The sequence below is a fragment of the Puma concolor genome, chromosome C1 (assembly GCF_028749965.1).
Source record: "Puma concolor isolate L17-30 chromosome C1, mPumCon1.1.hap2, whole genome shotgun sequence".
Taxonomy (NCBI): domain Eukaryota; kingdom Metazoa; phylum Chordata; class Mammalia; order Carnivora; family Felidae; genus Puma; species Puma concolor.
Genome location: NC_141674.1, coordinates 102,456,109 through 102,476,270, shown reverse-complemented (window position 1 = coordinate 102,476,270; position 20,162 = coordinate 102,456,109). Strand labels below are relative to the sequence as shown.

General features: G+C 39.6%; 1 protein-coding gene across 4 annotated transcripts in view; it reads left to right on the top strand.

The window, feature by feature from the left end:
- WARS2 (tryptophanyl tRNA synthetase 2, mitochondrial) overlaps positions 1 to 20,162 on the top strand; it is a 96,703-nt gene that overhangs the window by 45,139 nt on the left and 31,402 nt on the right. For 2 of the 4 annotated variants that reach the window (XM_025912147.2, XM_086717951.1), the window contains exon 2: positions 5,981 to 6,238. The exons of 1 other annotated variant lie outside the window; for it this stretch is intronic. In XM_025912147.2, coding sequence (XP_025767932.2) covers positions 5,981 to 6,238 — 258 coding nt within the window. The remainder of the gene's footprint in view (positions 1 to 5,980; positions 6,239 to 20,162) is intronic. One more of the 4 variants, XM_086717950.1, reaches the window with a different exon arrangement.

The following is a 20,162-nucleotide window of genomic DNA, read 5'->3' as shown; positions in this document are numbered from 1 at the left end:
AGTGTCCTTCCCTAGAAAGTGTGGCCACTAATGTCAACTCCATCAAGGACATAAGGTATGCACGAGTACCAGGAAGTACGCTCATCACAAGAAGGAACATGTATGCGCATAAGCCTTCCATTCCAGGCTGGGGACTGCACAGAGCACACAGGGAAAAGAGATGCGCAGCTCTTGAAATTCGGAAGAGGCTTAAGTAAGTCTGCAGGAGACTTGTTAAAAGTCAAGTTTATTCCTTTTAGACTCTTTCATAGCCGAACAATACACATGAAGTGTTTATCATCTATGCCGTTAAGGAACTCACGGGGGTGAGTTAAGGAACTTTGGGGGTGACGTAAGACGTGCTTTCTCTTACACTGAATTAATATTTACTATATTGATTCCCAGGTCTGAGCATCTGGCTTCACTTCTGAGGAGAAATGAACCCATTTTTCTTGGTGCTGAGTCAGCATTTCCTCCCCAGACCCTGGGTTCTCCGGACATTCTGGAAGAACCGACTGTGGCCGGACAGTGAGCTATGGCCAAAGAAAGCTTCAGAGGAGCACCTGGCTTTTCCCGGCCATGGCTGAGATACTGTGTTTCTGTGCCGAGTCTCCTGTTTCAGCTCTTAAATCACTAATTGTTAGTAGAGATCTTTAAAAAAAAAAAAAAAGTTGAGATGTTCAAGGAGCCTAAGATTGAAATAGTAGGGTGATGTATAGGATAGAATTGAGAAACACTGACAGAGAGCCAAGGAGTTGAGAATCTTAAGATGTATTTTTCTTTATACAAAATTAGAAGCACATATAGACTTACAGAAAGAGACTTTTAACCCAGTTAGTTAATAATGTTGGTGACTTTTTTTTATCATACTCTGTGATAACATGCCCTTTACAGACCCGGTTAGACACAGTGGTTGTTCCCCAAGGTTTTGGTGTTGACTATAGCTAAAACAGATGAGGTGAATGAATGATTGCTATTATAGCTGGCTACAAGCAGTTCTTGGTTATAAGAATCTTGAAATTCTTACTAGAAGCCCTTGGTTCCCAACACCATACCCAAGTCAAAGCTAGTAGGCAGCCTCCTTTGCATGGATTTTATTCACTTGGAATTAAAGACAGAAGCTCTTTTTAGCTAATTGCAAAAACTATCTTTTGCAATAATTGGCAGCTTCCGATGTTTCAATTGCTTTTGGGTACGGTAATTAACACGAAGATGGCCGTGAATTTTGGATACGCTCAGTACCTTAAGACAGGAGTGGTGTTAGCTACGTCTGTCAGATTGGTAAGTATGTTCTTCCTTTGATTTGAACATCCAGCCTCTCCTCTGGAAGATATCAAATCCCGGGGCTGAAGCTGCCCATCAGTAACACCGATTCTGCTACAAAATGAGCCAGTGAAGATATTGATTGGAAGTGGCATTTGCTAAGGAAATAACACCTGAGATAAAAATGAAACCCTCTTTTGTACAAAGCTCCTTGCTTATCCTCTGCACACTGCGATGGGATTGCAGCCCGATGCTCCGGACTCCCCATGAGAGCCTGTGGGCTGGTCCTGAAGCTGTTTTCTTTGTGGCTTGCCTCCTGTCCGCTGGGGAGCCCACGCTCCTCTCATTTTCATTCTTTTCCAGCTCTAGTGCTTTTGAACACAGAACCCCCATCCTCCAGCCACCCAGCCTCCACATTCCAGCCCCGTGATCTCATGGTACCCGGCAGAGCTCCCCTGCCATGCCGGCAGGCTGCCTGCTGACTCTTGCAGGGGGAGCAGATGGGAACATAAACTCGCCCGCAAGAGCAGGATGCTCTCTGTATATTTTTAAGACCAGGAATCCAGTTCTCATTTAGAGGCTGTATTTTTTTAATAGCTCCTTGAAAATTGAACAAAACCTTTCTTGTTGCTCTTATTTCTTGATAACATCATTCCCTCTGTGTAGACATATAGAATCACAGAAACTGGAGAATGGAGAAGATACATTAGATCTTGTCTGACCCATCCCCGCTGGTTACAGTTCTTTTTTCCCACAGTCTGTCCTCTAGTGCTTTTCTCTTTTAGTTTTCTCAAGAATTAGTTTCTCCATTTCTCCTGGGGGAAGGATTCCTGAGTTTGACCATGGAGGAATGTATGTGCAAATATTCATAGTCTTTTTTTTTTTTCAGCTTGATATTCCTACTCTTCATAGCCCTTTACATTAGCATAAACAGCCCCTCTTTATCCTAAGTCAAGTATTTCTGGATGGTATTTCTTTTCCTCTTCCATTTATTAAGTTCAGAGCTTGTTTTTCTGCTTTGCTTTCTCTCTTCATCAATCAGTCCCTAAAGCCCATTAATCATTTTTTTTTTTTTTTTTTTTTTTTACCTCACTGAAAGCTCCTTTGCTTATTCCCATATCAGGAACCCAGGGCTGGTTAAGATCCCAAGGTACTGAAGAAGCCTCACTGATATGTGTTTATTCCATGTTAACTCACTCACTCTCTCTCTCTCTCTCACCCCCACCCCCCACCCCCAGCCTCGGTTCACAACCACAAACTGTTTCGACAAAAATGTTTCTAAATTATGATATGGGGAATTACTCATATCAGTCATCTGAGGGCTGCGTGTGTGTGTGTGTGTGTGTGTGTGTGTGTGTGCGTGTGTGCATATGGTTTTAAGTGGTAAGATTATATTTGTTCTCAGTTACTTAAAAGATATTTTTCATATCCTTGGAGCCACAAATCTTTCAGGTCTCCTGAGTGCTTGGATCAAATGCAATTCTGGACCACAGAACTATGAGACATCAGTAGAATGTAGCATTCTATCGTAGAGCTGTTATCTCAGAAGTAGACGGGAAAATAATGACATACAGGGAAAGCAGACTGTATTTGTAGGATGTAGAATTCTTGAGGAAAGAGAAGGGCAAAGTTTAAATAGCCTTGGCCCTCACATATCTAAAGCAGATTAGCTCTTAAAAACTAGTTAGGTATATAGACTTTTTTCTTATATCACTTTTTTTTTTTAATATCTCAGCTGTATTGAGGTATAATTGACAAGTGAAAGTGTAAGATATTTAAAGTGAACATCACAGTGATTTCATATGCACATGCCTTGTGAAAGGACTTCCTCTGCCTGGTGAATTAACATACCATCACCTCAGATGTTTATTTTTATTTGTTTGTTTTGTTCAGAATATTTAAGTTCTACTCTCTTAACAAATTACAGTTATACCATACAGCATTATCAGGTATAATCATCATGTTTTACCTTAGATCCTCACACATTATGGTTTCATGGATTGGAGGACCTAATATTATAAAAACATCACTTCTCCCCAAAGCAATCTATAGACTCAATGCAATCTCAATCACAAACCCCAACAGTGTGTTTTTTTTTCCTCTTGAAACTGGACAAGGTGATTCTAAAATGTATTGAGAAATATAAAAAGCCAAAGATGAGTAAAATAACTCTTGAAGAAGGTAAAAAGACTCTCTCCACTGTGTGCCAAGACCTACTAAAAAGGCACTGTAGTGCTGACCAGAGATAGACACATAGACCAATGGGACAGACTGGAAAGACCAGATATAGACACAAGCATAAAAAGGTGCTTCATTTATGACAGAAGTGGCATTCCAGAGTAATGGTCAAAGACAGTCTTTTCCATAAAGGTACTGGACCAGTCTGATATATCCTTGGGGGGGGGGGGGGGTTAAAAGAAATTGGATGCCTACCTCACACCATATGCAAAAAACTCCAAATGGATACACACTTAAATGTAAAAGATGAAACTTCAAAGCACACTCACACATGCGTATACATATGCTTTATATATGTATACACACTCATACCTTTATGACATCAAAGTATTGAAAGATTTCTTATATGCCATAAAAATCTGTAGTCAAAAATCATATATTTGGTAAAATGAAGAATATCTCTTCATCAAAAGATAACATAAGGAAGACACATAGCTACACAATGAGAGAACATTTTGGCTATACATGTAATTGATAAAATATTAGTGTCCAGAATATATAAAAATACTTAAATCAGTAAAAGACAATCCATTCTGAGAAAAATAGGCAAAATGACCTCAATAGGCTCTCCACAGAAGAGGAAATAAAAATAGCCAATAACCGTAAGAGTTCTCAATTTCCTTAACAACCAAAGAAATGCAATTAAACCATAATGAGATTCCACCTCATAGCCATCACCTTAGCTGAAAATAAAAATATTAAAAAAAAAAAAATACTGGCAGTGTTAATGAGGATGGAGAGGGACAGAAATTGACGATAGAAATTGCAATATGTTGGGGCGCCTGGGTGGCTCAGTCGGTTAAGCGGCCGACTTCAGCTCAGGTCACGATCTCGCGGTCCGTGAGTTCGAGCCCCGCGTCGGGCTCTGTGCTGACAGCTCAGAGCCTGGAGCCTGTTTCGGATTCTGTGTCTCCCTCTCTCTGACCCTCCCCCATTCATGCTCTGTCTCTCTCTGTCCCAAAAATAAATGTTAAAAAAAATTAAAAAAAAAAAAAGAAATTGCAATATGTTACATAGTTAGGAGTAGTTTTAATACCCTGTAGTACACCTGAAGAGCCATAATGCCTACCTTATGACGCAGCAGTTAGGTATATACGCTAGAGAAGGTTGGCACACAGAACACAAAGGTGTGTTTTTTTTTTTTTCTCCGTAACTTAATTTTTGGAAACTTGCAAGCCTACAGAAAAGTTGCAATATTAATACAATGAATGTGATGAAGTCTCCCTGGATAGCAGCTAGTGGAAAGAAGTAAGTGATACTTGCCCTGATATCCCAACTTCACTTACTAGCTGTGTGGGCAATCTGTAAAGATCTGTGAGCCTCAGTTACCTCCTCCGTAAATTGGAAGCAATAAAATGCCTGCCATGTTGGGTATTGTAAGAATTAAATGCATTAATGTATATAAAGCCCTGAGCATAAATGCCTATAACATAGTTGCCCAGCAAGTTATGGCTGCTGTTATTAATATTTTGTTGTTGTTAAAAGTGATGACACATTTTATTTTTTTCAGAACCTTTTAATGACAGCACATTTACTGACGTGTATTCATTTTTCGTGTTTCACTACAGAATGCAAAATTATTCCAGAGAAAAATAGCCTTTTTTTCATCCTCTTTTACTGTTTTCTTTCTCATTTTCCTATTACAACTTCAATATTAGAAAGTGCAAACCAGTGAGAATACATGCCCTTAACAAAAATTTTTTATAATTTCAAATAATATATAGAATTAAAAACTACTTTTGAAGAAATAAAAGTATGATTTTATCAAAAATAAAAGGAAATGGAAGCACAAAAAAACTTACATAACTTTATCAAGAAGCAACATTAGAAATAATGTGTAGGTTTTCTCATTTCTGGCCCAAGATCCTGCACACTGAGTTGTAATATCAGCAGTTATTTTTAAAGAAAACCAAATTAATTAAATAGCACTAGCTCTTAGCTCTAACGGTATGCCTTCCTTGCCTGGACAAAATGAATGAAATCACATGAAAAACCTTTGAAATCGCATTAAAAGCCCTTTAATCTCCAATGAAACTTGGTTCTGTGTCTGAAGTCTTTCTCACTGACCCCCAGACCCACAGTCATCTTTTCCTCTTGGGAACTCCTGCCCATACCCCACTATTTATGGTTGCAAACAGATTACGATCATATTGCCACCTTGTACCATTACATATCTCTTCGTAAACATATCCTCTATCTCCAATTAGCTTGCATCTCCTGGGGATCCAGACCTTTTCTTATGTGCCTTCGTATGTTCTTGAGTGCAAAAAAAAAAAAAAAAAAAAAAAAAAAAAAAAAAACCTACCCACATTTTAAATATCATTTTCTGTCCTTAGTAACACCTAACATAGTGCTTTGCACAGACACAAGATAAATGCATAAGGATGACGACTGTCAGATTGCAGTTGTAAAAAATAGAACGAGTCATAGCTATGGTAACACAGGCATAGGCTCCATGGATTCTGCCTCGAAAGCAAATGTCTCTCTTCCTCTGTTCCAGAAAGAAGCCGTAAAGCGAGTGTTCTCTGGCATTCAGCCTACAGGAATCCCCCACCTCGGCAATTACCTGGGAGCCATTGAGACCTGGGTGAGATTGCAGGAGGAGCATGGCTCAGTGCTGTACAGCATTGTTGACCTACATTCCATCACTGTCCCCCAAGACCCGGCTGTCCTTCGGCAGAGCATCTTGGACATGACCGCTGTTCTTCTCGCCTGTGGCATAAACCCAGAGAAAAGCATCCTTTTCCAGCAATCTCAGGTCAGCTTCTCAGATGAGAACCAAGAAAACCTGTACTTTCAAATTATTTGAGGAAAAATGTGAATGGTTTATGTAGCTCCTATTAATGATTCTTTTTAAATTGTTGAAGTGACTTCATCAAATGCAAAGATTTCATTGTATTTATTTTTATTTTATTTTATTTTATTTTTTAATCTTGATTTATTTTGGAGATGGAGAGACAGAGCACGAGTGGGGATGGGGCAGAGAGAGAGGGAGACACAGAATCCGAAGCAGGCTCCAGGCTCTGTGCTGTCAGCACAGAGTCCGACGCAGGGCTCGAACTCACGAGCCGTGAGATCATGAACTGAGCCGAAGTCGGATGCCCAACAACTGAGCCACCCAGGCACCCCTATTTTTATTTTTGATTTGAGAGAGAGAGAGCGTGAGCAGGGGAGAGGGGCAGAGAGAGAGAGAGGGAGGGAGGGATTGAGAGAGAGAGAGAGAGAGAGAGAGAGAGAGAGAGAGAGAGAATCTTAAGCAGGCTCTGCTCTAAGGGCATAGCCTGACACGGGGCTCAATCCCATGATCCTGGGATCATACCCTGAGCCCAAATCAAGAGTCAGAGGTTCAACCAACTGAGCCACCCAGGTGCCCCGCAATGATTTAATTTTAATGTTTACCCTGCATTCATATCTTTAAATGTCATCATGAGGCAATAGTGTTTTTCACCTTTTCCTCCATTATACTTTACTTGCTTCATATAACAAAATGTTGCATCTCATTAGTACTTGTAACTCTGGAATTGTTTTTCTATCCTGGGTTGAATTCAAACTGATGAATTCATACTGTTGACTAATCTCCTGGTGATCAAGGATAGAATTTAGCAACCAGTGGTTTTGCATAATTCCATTTTGCTTTACTGGGTATTGCATTTGGAAGGCCTATTGGATAATTCCCATTGTTCATTCTTTGTATAATAGCTTTTGAGAAGATTTGAGAGAACTGGCTGGGAAATTGGAAGACCATGTCCATTCTCTTGAGTCCAAGCCAAGAAAGGCTTCAGAACAAAGCCAAAATATTTGACTCATATCGTCACTATGGATGAATCAGTTTACTCTTGGACAGGCAGATAGCCTGGACCAGAGACAGGGCACTTAAGAGACTCCCTAGCAAAGAAGATGAAAAATTTAACTGGATCATGCCCTCATTACATATCCACTTTAACGTTATGACAAAGCCCCAGCCCAAGAACAGTGTGTTAGACGTGTTTTGGCACATGTTAACATGTATACATGTATGGTATATATATGTGTGTATGATGTGTTGTACATGTGGATATCTCCTTCCTTGATCATAAACTTCAGACAATCATCATTTTTTTTTAAAGAGAGAGAGAGAGTGAGAGAGATATATCAGCAGGGGAAGGGCAGAGGGAGAGGGAGAGGGAATCTTAAGCAGGCTCCATGCTCAACATGGAGAGCAGTGCTGGGCTCTATCTCATGACTGTGAGATCATGACCTGAGCCAAAATCAAGAGTTGGACGCTGAACCAACTGAGCCACTCAGGAGCCCCTGACAGTCATCATTTTTATGTACATTTTATCACCCGCAAAACTTAGTATAAATATTCACAGTGACCATTTTAAAAATATGTAATAGGGGCGCCTGGGTGGCTCAGTCGGTTAAGTGTCTGACTTCGGCTTATGTCATGATCTCGCGGTCTGTGAGTTCAAGCCCCACGTCGGGCTCTGTGCTGACAGCTCAGAGACTGGAGCCTGCTCCAGATTCTGTGCCTCCCTCTCTCTCTGACCCTCCGCTGCTCATGCTGTGTCTCTCTCTGTCTCAAAAATAAATAAAAACACTTAAAAAAATTAAAAATAAATAAAAATGAATAAATAATATGTAATAAATGAATATCTTCAAAAAATAAATAGATTTATCAGCTTAAAATGTGTTTCCAGCTTGGAGATAATGTGATAAAATCATAGCATGTAATCATTAAAATATCCATAAAGGCAACTTGTCTCAATTTCATTCCTCACGGTTGGCCTTTAGTCACACATAACTTTTCAAAGTCAATCTTGGACTGATCTAATTGTTATAAGAATATAAATGTACTTGCTTATGTTGAGCATATACCTGCCTCCCTATAATTCCCATCCACTCATTTGACTTACGCTCTCTAAAAATGCAGAATAAATCAACTCTGTCTTCCACATGGCTGCTTTTCAAATACTCAGAGACCTTTATTATGCAATCTCTTTACCCTACAGATCCTTACCCCATAGGTCTTAACCTTCTTCACGCTAGGGGTCCCATCTTGGGAACAGTCTGTCTCTCTGAAAGGAACGTGCCTGTCCTATATCACGAAACAATGTTTATTCAAACTCGTCACATCTGTCTCCAACATTATACTGCTGACCATCATTAGAGCCACTTTTTAAGTTACTTGATACACCTTAAGTTCATCTAAGCTATTTTTTTTTTCATCTAAGCTATTTTTGATAAACGCTCCCTTTTGATCCTTATGTGACACTGTTTCTAAAAATGGTATTCCCAGTACCTACTTCCATACTTCTGGAAGGGGAAAATGTCTATGTCTCCACAAAGTAACCACTTGCCAGACTGCCTTGTTAAGTGATGTTTAAAATTAAAGGCTCATTTACAACCACGTCCAATGCTTGCACTTTGAGCTCATACCCCCAGGAATGATCACATTATAATTTTTTTTTCCTTCTTTTTAAAGGATGTTTGGCAGTGATATCTGTAAGCATCTAAAATTTGTGATAATTAAGGTCTCTTCTTCAACATGATACTTTGTTGTTCAAAGTAGCAATAGAAAGAGCAGCCCACAGTATGGGAGACTTTGTGAGAACTCCCCCATAAGTGAGGGATAATGAAAGTCTCCTTCCTTGTGATTCTTGTACGGCATGTGATACGCTCATTGGTTCCAATAGTGGTGGTGGGTCTATGTCAGAGACTGCAGGTCATGGTGTTGGCTGTTTCCTCAGTGGCCTCGATGCAGCCTCACAGTGCCTCGAAGCTCCCCTTCTCCCATCCCTGACTGCAGCTCCCTCCGGGGAATTTGGGTAGCCTGCCAGTAAAATGTGAGGGAAGTACTCATCAGCCCATAGTCCACAGTTCGTCCCACAAAGACAATATGAGAAGACTTCCTCAGGTGTCTTTCTAACCTCAAGACATGTTTGGTCTGGGCCATTTCCTTCTTTAACTCAGACAACCCACCTTAGTACAACTGAGTGGATGGACTGGATGTTTTATCAGGTTTTCTTTCCTTGTTTAAATATTTAATAAAGAGAAATTTCAATATGTATAGAAGAGTAGCCTTTTGTGATTTGTCTCATCAAGGTGGTTTTTTGTGGTTGTTGAAGTATTTTAAAGCAGATAACACATATCATGGCATCGCAGCCCCTGCATATTTCAGTGTGCCTGTCTGTAAACTGAGAATATTTTCTTCCATAGCCACAATACTGTCATCACACCCAACAAAGCTAATGACAATTCCATATGATCATCTACTACGCAGTCCATATTCAAATTACGCTGAGTCTCCGAAAATGTCTTTTATATTTGGCTTGTTTGAATAATGGTCCACATGTTACATTTTTTTTGTATCTTTTGATTTGTTGTTCAAGTTTTATTTTATTTCCCATAGAGTTAATCCTCCACTTAAAAAGAATTAAAACCTTAGGTTTTTTTAGACTCCCACTTTTTTTCATGACTTTGATATGTTGATCAGCCTTTCCTTTATTTGCTATATAATTAGCTCTTTTGAGCACAAAAATAAGCCTTATTTTTTGTTGTTGCTTTTTCTTTGCTCTAATGTGTATTAGCTCATGTTTAGTGGCTATCCACCATGATTCGCAAAGTTGCTGATCGCCGTTTTTAATGGTTGGAATAGAAACTATGCTTGTCTAGTGCCCGTAGAATGCCTGGACGTCAGTTCCCTCAGAATGGCCATAAAGCTTCTAGTTGTTCATGGAGGATGATGGGAAGTTCTTCCTCATGCTTTATCTTGAAAGTATGAAGGCATGTATTGAATTTGCTTCTTAGAACCATTCTCAAATAGAAGTATAATCAAACAAGCTAGTCTCCCTGAAACAGTTATTATTCTAGACATGTAGCCCCATATTTGCAGTGTTCTATTAAGTGAAAGAATCCTCATGGTGTTCATGTTTTATGTCTTACCATACAAAAATCAATAATTAATAACTGTCTTTATCAATCTGTGGAGTCTCCAATAGATGGAGACTGAAAAGAAAATGCTCATAGCATTTAGGAAAAAAATTGGAAGTCATGTTTATTAGAAAACTAATATTTTTAAATATATAAAATTGGAAAAGCCTTTTCATGTGTATGATATCTCTTTTAATCCTCAAAAGAGCACATGAGTCAGGGATTACTGTTCTTTCACAGGTTTCACATTAAGGTATGAAAATGTTCAGTAAATTATAAAATGTCCTCAGAATCATCTCTGAGAGGTGCCTGATACCTAGTAACAAATGTAGCTTCTTAATTTGACCTGTCATACAGGTGGCAAATCCAGGACTCTTTTTTTCCTCCTAAGACACCACTTTTGGAAGGTATTCTCATGGGAGAGAACCTTATTCTGCCCCCCCACCATGCCTTTGCCTCAGTAGCTGGCGTCTGGGGGACAGCGGAGAGCCAGGGCTGACCTCGAGGTCCTCACTGTTTCTTGCTTGGACAGTTATATCACCCTTCCACTCCTGCCTCAGGCCCTCATATCAGCCATCCTTCCCCCACATTGCAGCCACGGTCATCTTTCTACTTCAGATACCTCAGCACCTCTCTCCTATCCTCAGGTTAAAAATCTAAGCTCAAGGGGCCCCTGGGTGGCTCAGTTGGTTAAGCGTCCGACTTTGGCTCAGGTCATGATCTCACGGTTTGTGGGTTCAAGCCCTGCATCTGGCTCTGTGCCGATAGCCTGGAGCCTGGAGGCTGCTTCAGATCCTGTGTCTCCCTCTCTGTCTGCCCCTCCCCCACTCACAAGTGTCTGTCTCTCAAAAATAAACATTAAAAAAAATTTTTTTTAATCTAAACTCAATTTCTAGAAAGCCCTTCAAGAATGAGGCCCCTGCGGGGCGCCTGGGTGGCTCAGCCGGTTAAGTGGCCGACTTCGGCTCAGGTCATGATCTCGAGGTCCGTGAGTTCGAGCCCCACGTCGGGCTCTGTGCTGACAGCTCAGAGCCTGGAGCCTGTTTCAGATTCTGTGTCTCCCTCTCTCTGACCCTCCCCTGTTCATGCTCTGTCTCTCCCTGTCTCAAAAATAAATAAAACGTTAAAAAAAATATTAAAAAAAAAAAAAGAATGAGGCCCCTGATATGTATTTATAAAATATACCTACATATTTTGTATTTATATATTATAAAATATTTTTACATATTTATATACATTATATTTATTATAAAATAATCTATATAATTTATATACATAAGGGGATATTATTCAGCCATAAAAAGGAATGAAATCTTGCCACTTGCAACTACATGGATAAACCTCAAGCATGTAATGCTAATCTAAGTAAGTCGCTGAAAGACATACTGTATGATTTCACTCATGTGGAATTTAAGAAACAAAACAAAGGGGCAAAGTCAAAAAAAAAAAGAGAGACAAACCAAGAAACAGACTCTTAACTATAGAGAAGCTAGTGGTTACCAGATGGGAGGGGATGGAGGGATGGGTGTAGTAGGTGGTGTGCAGTAAGGAGTAAGTACCCTTGGGATGAGCACCGGGTGATGTATGTTAAGTGATAAATCACCATATTGTACACGTGAAACTAACATTACACTATATGTTAACTATACCAGAACTAAAATTAAAAACGTAATTAAAAAAAAAAAAAGAACAAGGCCCCTAAGAACATCCGTCCGGTGTTGTTTCCACTCTACCACTTTTCATTCATCAGGTTGTTTTTGTTCAGATGATCTGATTAGCTTTTACTAATAACTCTTTAAAGCAAGAGTTGGGGGAGGTTCTGGTTTTATTTTGAGAAAATTTGATAAATCAGTTCTTAACTTTCAAAGCAGATAACTTAGAGGTCAGTTGTCTATTTAACAAGGGTTTTTGTTAGGTCCTTTCTTTGGGAGTTTTATAATGCATTCAAGCATTTAATTGATCATGAAACATGTAACCAAGAGGGTAGGGATTTAGAAAACAATTGTACCTCAAGCCAATGCCAGCTAAAATTAGATATACCTTCATTACTCTCCCCATGCACTGTTATTTACAAATAAAATTAAGAATTTTGGGGGCACCTGAGTGGCTCAGTCGGTTGAGTGACTGATTCTTGGTTCCGGCTCAGGTCATGATCTCACAGCTCGTGAGATCGAGCCCCACATCACCCTCTGTACTGACAGCACATAGCCTGCTTGGGATTCTCTCTCTCCCTCTCTTTCTCTGCGCCTCCCCCACTCATGCATGTGCTCTCTCTCTCTCTCTCCTATACTAAATAAACTTTTTAAAAAAAGAATTTTTGAAATTGCGAACTAGAGAAAAATTTTTAATTATATAGCGCCCTCTTTTCGTGTATTATCCATTGTGTTAAGCAAAGTACTTGAAGCTAAATCCAAGACTCGTTCCCCAGGTGCTATTGTTGTACATGGGAGTAAGTTCTAGCAATCATTTGAAGTAGGGAAGGAATTTAGCTGTGCTATAATGCTTATTTTACCAATAATTTTCATTTCCAATCCTCTGCATTCTTTCTCAGCAGTCTGACTGAAACAATTTAGACTTATTGAAGATTTTTCTCATTATTTTCTTTTTCTTTCTCTCCCAGTGGCCTCTAGTCATGGTGCTTCCCCTAAAATATGTTTGCCATATGTGGGGAATTTTACAGAGCCTCTCTTCTGAAAGGTGTGTGTGTGTGTGTGTGTGTGTGTGTGTGTGTGTGTGAGAGAGAGAGAGAGAGAGAGAGAGAGAGAGAGAGAGAGAGAGACTGAGAAGGAGAGAGAGCAAGCAAGCCCACTTGTGTGTGTGTTTGGCAGAAGTTTCCATCCCAATGCCAAAATCAATGGTCTTTTATTTCCAGCAGGCCTCAGTGCACATCCAGTCTGATTCCCACAGCTGTCTCTGAGGTGCACCTCTCCACATCTTTAGTTGTTACTTTCCTTGCGAACTAATCACCCTGCGGATGGAAGATAAAAGCTGGAGTTCATAGCTTTAGGCGCTGGCTTTCTGCCAGAGCCGGGAGAAAAGGACAGTTTCGGCCAGCAGACAGTATGTTACAGAGAGCTCCAGCACTGTCCAGGGAAGAGTTGAGGGAGAAGAGTGGAATCTACAGCTTTGGAACGTGGCTTCAGTCTCTAATTAGAGTTATGTTTTGTTTTCCAGGAAACTAAAATCAATAATAGTAATAATAATAATAATAATAATAATAATAAAGGATAGTAAACAGTAACCAAGCTCTCACATGTATCCTGGCTCACGTACACAAACAAAAGGTGTACCTGACCCACTGTCCCTCATCTCAGAGGTGTGAGACCCCAACACTTAAACTTGAACAGACAGTCTCATGTTTTCACTTACCCAGGAATTTTGGAAGCCTATTTGACAATACATATTTATAGCTGTTGAACTCTCAAAGTTGTTAGGCTACCAACAACAGGTGCAACATACAACTCAGAAAGAAAGTAGGGGCCCCTGGCTGGCTCAGTCGGTAAAGCACGCGACCCTCGATCTCGGGGTTGTGAGTTCGAGCCCCACGTTGAGTGTGGAGATCACTTAAAAAATATATACGTTTTTTAAAAAAGAAAGAAAGCAAGCAAACATCCGTAAAGATTAATGGACTTGAGAAATCAATTTATAAAATTGCCATTACCTCCAAAGTTTCTAGGGAGAGACAAAGGATCTGAATGGCTCATGGTATAAATAATAGAGAGAAGTTAGGAAGATTACACAACCAAACTCCCCAAGTATTTCTTTCTCTAAGAAGTTTCCACTGGTACCACTTGCTCGCCTGGATTGATACTCCCTGTGACGTCATGAGCAAGCTACGGTAGTTTTGCTGCCTCCATCCTGGACCACAGGATTAAGTCGTATCATAATGATACTTTCAGGAAGAGTTCTATTTTACTATCATAGCAATAGTGGAAAAAGTACAGCTTTTACAGCCAGCTGTAGTTCGCCTGAATCGCACTGTGACCTCTTTTTGTTGTCACATGCTGGGCAAGTTCTCTGAACCCCTGTTTTAATGTCTAGAAGAGGGATATTTAAATAATAGGATATATCATACCTGGTAAGTGTTAACTTTCTTTCTTGCCCTACCCCACTACACACAATACTGCTCCCACTGAGGCTTCTTGATACCGTGAAGATTTAAGGGTGGAGTGGAATTGGAAAGTGCAGCTCAAATGAATGATAGTACCTATCTTCATACTCAGTAATCAAATATTTTCTGAAAAGTTTATTGTTGAAGGTTTTGGGGGAGCTTCTTAAATAGTTCAGGGTGCCTGTGTGGCTCAGTCAGGTAAGCATCCGACTTCAGCTCAGATCGTGGTCTCACGGTTCGTGAATTCGAGCCCCACATTGGACTCTCTGCTCTCAGCACAGAGCCTGCTTCAGATCCTCTGTCTCCCCTCTCCCTCTGCCCCTCCCCTGCTCAAGTTCTCTCTCTCAAAAATAAACAAGCATTAAAAAAAAAAGAGTTCAGATATTCAAAAAAGCAGGAAGATGAATGGTTGCTTTTTGCAATGCTAACCTTTGGGCATACTTACTTATTAATGCTTTTTGTTTTTTAAGAAATAAGATATTAGGAGTATAGTAAAAACTTTCTATTTAGCTCCCTCTAATCCCATTCCACTTGCTGCCTCCCCAGAGGTAACCATTGTATTGAATTTGATATTCATCATTCCAATGTATGTGTTTATATTTTTATTGCATAGGCTTTAGCCGTAACAGTCCATATTATTAATTTTTCATGTTTTAAAACTTTATATAGGTGGTGGTACGCACATAGCTTCCTGCATCTCCAGTTTTGTGTGCAGCATTACTGGGCTGAGATTTGTTCATTTTGACTGCTCTCGATATTCCACTGTCTGGCTCTATCACAATTTATCCATTTCCCCAGTAAAGAATATTTAGATTTTTTTTTCTCCAGTTTTTTGTTATTATAAACAATACTATAGCATGCTTGTATATGCCTTATGTGTACGCCTGAAAGAGTTTTCTAGGTATGCGTACCTAAAGTGGGATCATGACAGTGTGTGACATACATCATCAGCTTTACTGGATATAGCCAGATTGCTCTCCAAATTGGCATTCCAGTTTATATTCCTACCAATAGAAAAGGAAAAGAGAAATTACTCCCTGTCTACCATGTGAGCACGCAGTGGAAAGCAGCTGTCTGCACACCAGGAAGAGAGCTCTCACCAGAACCTGACCCTGCTGGTACCCTGAGTTTGGACTTCAGCCTCCAAAAATGTGAGACAATAAATTTCTGTTGTTTAAGCTACCCAGTGTGGGGTATCTTGTTATGACAGCCAAGCAGATTAATACAGAGCTACTTAGCCATTACCATAAGTGGAAGGCTTGTGCTTGGATAGGAAATTCAATATTGTTAACATGTCAGTTCTCTCTAATTTGATCCATAGATTCATTGCAATCCTAATTGAGATGTTGTAGACACTGACAAATTGAATTTGAAATGTATATGGCAATACAGAGTACTTAGAATACCCAAAACAGTTTTGAAAGAGAAAACACAGTTGGAGGACTGATACCACCTTTCCTTAAGACTTACTCTAGGGGCGCCTGGGTGGCGCAGTCGGTTAAGCGTCCGACTTCAGCCAGGTCACGATCTCGCGGTCCGTGAGTTCGAGCCCCGCGTCAGGCTCTGGGCTGATGGCTCGGAGCCTGGAGCCTGTTTCCGATTCTGTGTCTCCCTCTCTCTCTGCCCCTCCCCCGTTCATGCTCTGTCTCTCTCTGTCCCAAAAATAAATTAAAAAAACGTGGAAAAAAATTAAAAAAAAAAAAAAAAAAAGACTTACTCTAAAGCTACAATAATCAAGTGAGTGTGGTCTTGAGATAAGAATAGACTAATAGAGGGGCGCCTGGGTGGCGCAGTCGGTTAAGCGTCCGACTTCAGCCAGGTCACGATCTCGCGCTCCGTGAGTTCGAGCCCCGCGTCAGGCTCTGGGCTGATGGCTCAGAGCCTGGAGCCTGTTTCCGATTCTGTGTCTCCCTCTCTCTCTGCCCCTCCCCCGTTCATGCTCTGTCTCTCTCTGTCCCAAAAATAAATAAACGTTGAAAAAAAAAAATTTAAAAAAAAAAAAAAAAAAAAAAAAAAAAAAGAATAGACTAATAGATCAATGCAAAGGAATAGGGAATCCAGAAGTATACCCACATCCAGAAGCCAAATGTTTTCAACAAAAGTGTCAAACCATTTCAGTGGGAGAAAGATAGTCTTTTCAGCAAATGGTTTTAGGTGTCCAACTGGATATCCATATGGGGAGAGGGAAATGAACCTTGGCTCTTATCTTACACCATTCACAACACATCGACCTAAAACTACCATAGACCTAAATGTAAATGTGAAAACTATAAAACTTCCAGAGGAAATCATGGGGGGAATCTTCCAGACCTTGAGGGTAGGCAAAGCCTTCTTAGAAAGTACAAGAAAAGCATTTAACTTAAAAGAAAATGTTAATACTTGTTTGAGTTCCTGAAAAGATAAAGCTTCTATTTTTTTTTTTTTTAATTTTTATTTTAGAGAGTGTGTGAGCAGGGGAGAGGGCCAGAGGGAAAGAGAGAATCCCAAGCAGGCTCCATGCTCAGCACGGAGCCTGATGGGCTTGATGCAGGACTGAATCCCCTGACCCTGGGATCATGACCTGAGCCGAAATCAAGAGTCAGATGCTCAACCGACTGAGCCACCCAAGCGCCCCAAAGCTTCTATTTTTTGAAAGACACCATTAAGAAAATGAAAAGGTGAGCCATAAAGTAGGAGAAAATATTTTTAATACATGCATTTGACAAACTCTGTGCCAAATATATACAGGACTCTTAGTAAGACAGCCTAATTTTGTAATTGGACACTATATATTGAACAGACATTTCACAAATGAAGAAGTAAGCACGTGAAAAGCTCAACATCATGGTTGTCAGAGAAATGTAAAATAAAACCACAGGGATATACCATTTCACCCACTTGGTTGACTAAAATTAAAAATACTGGCAATACTAAATTTCAGTAAGGTTATGAAGCAGATTGAACTCTCATACATTGCTAGCAAAAATATAAAATGGCAGTTTCTTACAAAATTAAACATGTTTACCCAATGACCCAGTAATTCCAGTCCTGGGTATTTTCCCAAGAGAAATGAAAACATTGCCTACAAAATGACTTGTACACAAATGTTCATAGTATTTTAGTTATAATAGCCCCCCCAAATCCTAAACACCCATCAACGAGTAAATAGATAAACAATTGTAGAATATTCAGTTAATGGAATACTATTCAACCATGAAAAGGAGTATATCACACTGTGGAGGAGTCTCAGAAATATTATGTTGCTAGAAGCCAAGCACAGAAGAGTTCATATTATATAATTCCATTTACAGGCTTTTCTAGGATAGGCAGAACTAATCCATAATAACAGAAAACAGGTCAATGGTTTCCAAGAGCAGGGGTGAGGGATTTGTTGTAAAGGGGCATGAGGGAACTTTTGGGGGACATTGAAATATTCTGTGTCTTGATGGGTGTGGTGGTTACACATGTAAATTGGTCAAAACTCATTGGACTGAACAGCTAAAATAGGTACATCTTACTGTGTATAAATTATGCCCCACCAAAGTTGATTTAATATAAAAAAAATTTTTTTGAAATAAGTAGACACTCTGGATGTCGTTATATAAGTCAAAAGAAAAAAGAACCATGGAATTGTGTACGAACACTACAGGTATTTCAATGTAGCTGTTGTTCAGACATTTAAAATGGCACAGACAAAACAGATATGGCATGAAAATGTCATCCAATCTTTGAGTCATCCATTCACAGTGAAGCCAAGAATCAACCTGCTCACAGATTTAGTAACTAAACAAATTATTTGATTTGTTGAGGTAGCGTGTTCCTTGTATGTCTTCAAATGGTACAGATTGTAAACCAGCCAGAAGCACTGTGAAACCAAGTGTTACAACTATTGGCATCCCTCCAGGGAAAGTGTGAGAGCAATGTGCTTATTAGGACAGTGTTTAGAATTAGATTGAAGGGATTTTTTTAAATTTTTTTTAACGCTTATTTATTTTTGAGAGAGACAGAGACTGAATGCGAGCTGGAGAGGGGCAGAGAAAGAGAGAGACACAGAATCCAAAGCAGGCTCCAGGCTCTGAGCTGTCAGCACAGAGCCTGACACAGGGCTTGAGCCCACAGCCATGAGATCACCACCTGAGCCGAGGTTGGATGCTTAACCAACTGAGCCACCCAGGCGCCCCTAGATTGACGGGATTTTAACTGCCAAGAATTTCGGGAAATTTTAGTCAAAAACTGAAAAGAGCTTAAAATAAGAATATGAAAACCATCTTATAATTTAAGATTTTCATTATTTTTGCTTTGAAATTGATGTGTTTCCTTGTCTAAACATTGTTTATCCAAATCAAAGCAAACAAAAACTATGTAGGGAGAGCCATCTTTTACAAATATATTTTCTCTCTTTTTTTTAAGACCTTATTATTAAGTAATCGCTACACCCAATGTGGGGCTCAAACTTACAACCCCAAGATCAAGAGTTGCACGCTCCACCGAATGAGCCAGCCAGGCGCCCCTACAAACATATTTTCTACTTCGTTACGTCACAGGATTATGAACACAACGAAGTGTTTGTGTTTTTAATGAAGTGCAACGTGACCCCTTACCTGGGCTTAGTCTGTTCTTACTTCTTATACTTCTTTACTTCTCTGATTCACTGATACATAGCCACTTCTTCCTTTTAGGATTTTCTCTTGACTCTAATGATAGGGCAGTAATGTATTTTTCTTCTACTCCTCTGATCATTTGTTTCATTTACTGACTCTCTTGAATCTGCAGTTCTGTCCTGAGATAAAAATCTCTCCATATATATTCTACCCTCCTAAAGTCATACCTCCTTCTATAACTTTCAGCCATTTTCTCTCCCGTCTTTGCTGCCAGCGCCTGTCTTTCTTCTTAATTCTACACTTGCGCTTCTAGCTACCTTCCAGGCATCTCTATCTGGATTACTTTCCCAAATCTCAACTTCAACATACCGGAAGCCAGGGCTTTCCTTTTTGCCTCTGACCAGTCCCTCCACCTGATTTTTTTAAATAATTTGAGGCGAGATTCATGTAACATAAAATTAGCCATTTTTCCCAACTTGAGAAATAGGTTTAATCTGTATGTTTTTCTTTACACAGTATTTTTAAAAAATAGTGGTAAAATACACATCACATAAAATTTATCATCTTAACCATTTTTAAGTGTACCATTCAGAAATGTTAAATACAGTTCCACTGTTGTGTAACCAATCTCCATAACTTTTCATCTTAGAAAACTAAAGCTCTGTACCCATTAAACAACAATTTCACATTCTCCACCTCCTCCAGTCCCTGGTCACCAACTTTCTGTCTCTATGAGTTTGACTACTCTAGGTAATTCGTATAAGTAAAATCATACAGTATTTGTCTTTTGTGACTGTCTTATTTCACTTAGCCTCATGTCCTCAAGGCTCATCTGTGATATAGCATGTGTCAGAAATGTTTTTGTTTTTAAGGCTGAATAATATTCTGTTGTATGCATATACCTCATTTTGTTTATCCATTTGTCTGCCAAAGGACATTTGTGTTTCTTCCACTCATTGGCTAGTGTGAATATGGGGGCACAAATGCTTGAGACCCTGCTTTGAATTTTTTATATCTATACCCAGAAGTATGCTGGATCATATGGTAATTCTATCTGTAATTTTTTGAGGACCACCTTA